Source organism: Episyrphus balteatus, chromosome 3 (genome assembly GCF_945859705.1).
Source record: "Episyrphus balteatus chromosome 3, idEpiBalt1.1, whole genome shotgun sequence".
Classification (NCBI taxonomy): Eukaryota; Metazoa; Arthropoda; class Insecta; order Diptera; family Syrphidae; genus Episyrphus; species Episyrphus balteatus.
In genome coordinates this window covers 68,718,911-68,724,544 of record NC_079136.1, presented here as the reverse complement: position 1 = coordinate 68,724,544, position 5,634 = coordinate 68,718,911, and the positions used below count along the sequence as shown (strand labels likewise).

The window sequence follows — 5,634 nt, the reverse complement described above, 5'->3', positions numbered from 1 at the left end:
AATTTGAAAAAAAAAATACTGTTTTCTTTACCATTTTATTTGTAAATTTAATGTTTGTCTATGATTGACTGATTTAATGTCTTTAGGATTGTATATGCTACAAAGATCTAATAATTTTATTAACTCGAATGTACAAGTACATTCCTAATAAGTAGAAAAATAGAAAAAAATTCTAATGGTAAAATATCAAAAATACTGAAAAACAAAAAAGAGAGCTAAAGGTCACTTTTGTTCTTTAATTTTTGAGTCTAAATTCATTAATTTTTTTAAAACAGCTTTTATTCAAAATTCAATATTTGAAGTCTTAAAGAAGACAGCTTAAATTTACAGTACATCTTATCGAAATCCAGAAATTAATGCATTATGTATGTATGTAAAAACAAAAATAGCAAGATATGTAGACCTTAAGCTCTCTCAGAATCATAATTTTTATTTAAAAAAATGTCAAGAAAGTAAGAGTAGGTAACTAACCAACTTTTTATTTTAAAAGTCAGTGAATGGCTATCATCACCAAATGTCTACTGGTTTCATTATTATGTCAGCGGTAGAATTTTTCTTGTTATTTTTAAATTTGATTGACAAAGTTCAGTAGGCTGTTGCCTAAAAATCCGGATAGTTCTTCTTATTCATGAAAGAAGTAGTAGAAAATTTAAAATATAGCAATGAGTCCATCAAATTTTGGATCGATCAAGTCTTGCATATTTTGAGACCATTCATTCTGAAGAATATGCTTTAAATCACTCTACGTATGTATGTGTGTTTTGGGGTAGTTATAGCTATTAGTGATTTTTTTTTTGCGAGATAAAAAAGTTTAATTGAATAGATAAAAATGTATTTTTTCAATTTTCCAAACAGAATGAGATTTGAATGGGATCGAATATTTGTGGGAGCAACTCGGCCCTAGTGAGGTATCCGTCGGAGACCTGAAATGGTTTTGTTTTAATTTTACTCAATGCTGTCAGGTTTGATGACTTTGGCATCTCTATGCCTTCAGCTATGCTTCTTCCAATTTAGTCCATAAATTTCAATATGTTCAGATTCCTACCTTATGAGGGTTATTTGTTTAAACTTTTTTTTTTAAGATTTGAGGACCATATTTACGATTTGTATTTAGTTTTTGATTTGGATCCAAAGAGTTCTGCTTATTCCTTTCCGGGAAGCTTTCCGGTTTTAAATTGTTCCGTTTCTGAGTACAACTTATTGCTGATGTTTTGCATTTTTTGATTTTAGACGTAATTTTAACTTCGTATGGGAAATATTTATAATTTTTATTTTAGGCATGGCAATGACAAGTGAGTCGGTCGTTTTCTATTTTTTGTGAGATGGTATTTTTAACTTCCTCGGAACTTTGTATTTATCCATCATCAAATCCAAAAAGTTAAATCCCAATTTCTCAAATCTAAGGATGAAAATTGGTTTCAGATTTTATCCACTCAAAACTAAAAATTAAATACAGTGCATTTATGCCATTTTTTTTTCAATTTTCAGCATTTTCCGTTTTTTTTTACAGGATAAATTGTCAATACTGAATAAGGTTTTGTGTGATCTTAACATATTTTTGTAATTCTTTGGCCAAATAATTGAAAACAAAAAATTGAACAATGCAATAATAAATTTTACATTTGAATATATTAAGCTAAAAAAGATTTAGGTTGGAATTAAAAAACTGGACTTGAGTATGAATTTAAGTTTCTTGGATTTATTTTTTGGATTTAAGTTTCTGTAAATCCTGATGTATCTTTAAATCTTAATTAAACGACCCGTAAGTGTGTTGACTCTTTTCTTTAATTTTTGACAATCAAATAAGATTGCAAGGGGAAGAAAAAAAGCGAAATTTATATGAATTTTTCTTAAAATGTATTTTGTATCGTTTTTTCGCCTTTCGTTTCGTAGAATGAGTCCTAAGTAGTTATGGCTTACCGGAATATTAACAAAATTGATACTGTTTCAAATCTAAATTCCATCTGATTATTGTTCTTATAAAAACAAAACTTCAAATCCAATATTAAGATATAATGTTCAATATATTATAATTTTTATTTTCTATAATATAATTTTTTTTATAAATATTTAATTTAAATTTTAGCAACTTTTTTTTTTTATTTATTGTTTGTTGCATTTTATATAAAAAACTTAATAATTAAATTTAAACTAAGTTACACACGTACTATTTTTATATATAAATAATGAATTCAAAAATAATAATAAAAAATAAAATAAGAAATGCAAACTTTAACATATAAATTAGTATTATTACATAATTATATACGTATTTTAAATATATTAAAAACAATTAAAAAATTTTTTTTTTAAAGAGCCGTTTCCAAAGCTGGAGAAATTGTTGTTGTTGTTGCTTCTTTATTCATACTAGCTGCAATAATTTGAATATTTTGTGATGCAGCATTTGTATTATTGCTTTTTAAAATCAATTCACTTGCATTGTAATTTCGATTGGCAGTATGGGCGGCGTTGGTGGCTGGAGATAAGGATGAAATTGTATAATTGGGAGATGGAGAAACTCCTAATGGTTTATTGCCAACCAATTGCGGTGCATTCTTAACGTATTTTCCAACAATTTGTGGTGTGGTTCTACCAAAGGGAATCTTTAATTCACCTTTCATAAAGTTATTCTCTTCGGTTTGTAAAAAGATGTTCTTTTTAAGATCCATCTTCTCCTCTGATATGAGTTCATTACGGTCATAAATCGAATCCCCAGCTTCTGAGCTAGGTTTCGAACCACTGTGATTCGAGCCACCGCTAGAATTTGAATGGTCTTCTTCGCTATTGGCCTCTGGAATGGTCGTTGATATGACATCAGTTCGCATCGAATTCATTCGCCATTGAGCCGAACGCTGTTTCGGTGCGAAGGATTTAGAAGGTGAACCAAATTGTCCCTGGCGTAACATTCGGCGATTGGCAAAAGTTTTCGGAGAACCACTTAAATCTAACAAAGTCATAGTTGAGTTAAGAGATTGTGTGGAAGAAGCTTTATTATCTTTAGCTGCTGCCGCAGCTTCGGCTTTTTCAGCTTCACGCTTATTCATCTTCAACAATTCCACAGCTGATAGCTTCTTCACTGGGGTATTCTTGACTGACTTGGCCAGAAGAAGTTTCTTGAAGTCCATCAGTGTGGTCTTGCTATTACCAATACGGTCTGAGCATGTATTCAAGCGTTCTGGGTTATTTTCATCGCCTTTCTGAAACGATCGAGAACTGGGCTGCATTGCTGGTGTATTCTCGGCAGTGGGTATAGTCTCGGCATTTTGATAAGACTTTGTTGGTGTCGATGTAAAGAAATTGCTCTTGTTTCTTGGTACAATTGGTGATATATTGGTGCTGCGTTGGAGTTCAGCATTGCTTTTGGTTAAGGCGGCATTTCTGTTAGCCCGACTTATTGGAACCGCATATAAGTCATCTCTGCAGGTTCCAGCAGTTGTTGGTGATGGCTTACTTTGACGACGGTTTTGTAATGTCCAATAAACTGGTGCATTACGATTGAATGCAATACCGTTATCCATTGAAGGATTATGAGTTGTTGTTGATGTTGGATTCTCTGTTGTCAATGGTGTTCCGATTTTAGAGAAACGATGATAACCTGTGTTTGAAGAATAAAAGCAATATTAGTTTTGGGGGATACATTTTGTAAACAATATTGGTTTTTGGTTAGTAGTAAGTTTCTAAGAAAGTAATTACAGTATTTTTATTTTTAGAACAGACACACATTCAAGTGCAGTGAGTATAGTTGAAAACCTTTAAAATACAAACAAAGCAAAAATCAAAAAGGATGCAAATAAATTAAAAAGTTGTTGTTTTTTTAATACTCACCAAAGTGCACGTTGTGATTTTGACTTACATTCAAAATGGGATGGGTTTTTATGGTTGTGGGTGTTTTTTGAAGGATGAATAAAATATTTACACCTGTCTTCCACCAATTTTTGTGTATGTTTTTTATATGGTGATGATGATTGTCTTTTATTTTTCTTAATAATATTAAAACTATAAAGTTCCTGCAGCCTTGATTTAACATAAATGGTCCAAAAACAAATGTACATTGTGCATACATATATATAAACTCAGGTAATTTTGAGCATTAATGTAAATAATACCTATATATGTATATATTAATTTTATCACTTAATTTTGCTATAAATCGCTTCTAAAACAAGTTTTTATATTTTATTGGGCTCTACATACTTGCATCTAAACAAATCTTATTACAATAACTAAGAAAAAGTTGAACCGATTTTGCATTAAAAAAAAATGATATTGCAACTGAAAAATATTTGCATTGAAAATAAAATTTTTATTGCAAATAAAAATATTTTGCATTAAAAAAAAATGTATTTCAAATACAAAATTTTTGCATTGAAAAAAAAAAAAAAAATTCAATGCAAAATGTGTGCATTAAATATTTTTTTAATATTCCTCGATTTTCCTACAATTTTTGCTATTTGAACCTAATGTATGGCAAAATATTTTTATTTGCAGTAAAAATTTTATTTTCAATGCAAATATTTTTCAGTTACAATAACATTTTTTTTTAATAGAAAATTTTTTTATTTGCAATAAATATTTTCTTTTAATGCAAATATTTTTTATTTGCAATAAATTTTTTTTTTTAAATTATAATAATGAAAAACAAATGCATTAAAAAAAAAATATTTTTTACAACCCTGAGAAAAAACAACAAGTTTTTGTTAACATTTAATTGAAACAAGCATTTAATTTATATTTAAGACTTTCAGTGAATCGAATAGCTGAACCGGGCTGAACTTTGTTACTATTTGTATCGATTTTTTAAGCAAATAGTGTTCCGTATTTGAATGCTTTAAATACCTAAGCATTCTTTAAAAAAGAATAAATTATAATCCGTTAAATCATAATCGGGAAAATCGGGAAATTAAAATCTAGATCTATGATTCCTTTTTTTTGTAAGTATAAAACATCTTCTTAGGGACCGGTAAAAGCGATCAGGAAAACGAAACTGGCATACATTTTCTCACCAATTTTTGACCATATTATGTACTTTTATTCCATTTGCAACAACATTGTGATGAGAAATAATTTCAAGGAAATTTTTTCAATTTAACATCGTTTAAAATATAATTTATTTATTTGCTTCATTTAAATTTATTTTTCGTGCAAACTGATGGAGATTAAAAAAATAATGAAAAAATCATTCCTTTACCAATTTTCCTTGTTCCAATAACAGAAATCCCTGCGAAAAAAAACTTGAATAGAGTTTTCTTGATCGGTATAATTGGGTTATAGTGCTGCACTCATATTCATATGTACAAAATTTCAGAGAATGGAATAGAACAACTTCCATTGGCTTTTCTCATAAAAAAAGCACTCATACACCACAGTGACCCTTTAAGTTAAACCACCAAAAATAATAAAGACAAATATTTTCATCGCTGAATTAGTCATAAAATCAATTGTAATTTGTTTACCGCACTTGGTGGCCGACAAAACAATAAAAATATGCATTAAAAAAATTTAAATTTGGACTGCTATAAACTCGCAGCACCGAAGTTTCTATTAGGCCAGTAAAAATAGATTTTTTAAATGAAAAAAAAAAAAAAAAAAAAAATAGTAGGAGACTGATTCTGTTTGACAATATCAAGCAAGAGG

The 5,634-nt window shown here is 28.9% G+C and overlaps 1 protein-coding gene across 1 annotated transcript in view; it reads right to left on the bottom strand.

Moving 5' to 3' along the window:
• Window positions 1-2,109: 2,109 nt before the first annotated feature.
• The window catches only part of LOC129916964 (serine-rich adhesin for platelets), a 114,629-nt gene continuing 111,104 nt past the window's right edge, over window positions 2,110-5,634 (bottom strand). Inside the window, exon 7 of the mRNA XM_055997234.1 lies at window positions 2,110-3,595. Within this exon, the coding sequence (XP_055853209.1) occupies window positions 2,310-3,595 (1,286 nt within the window). The 3' untranslated portion in view covers window positions 2,110-2,309. The remainder of the gene's footprint in view (window positions 3,596-5,634) is intronic.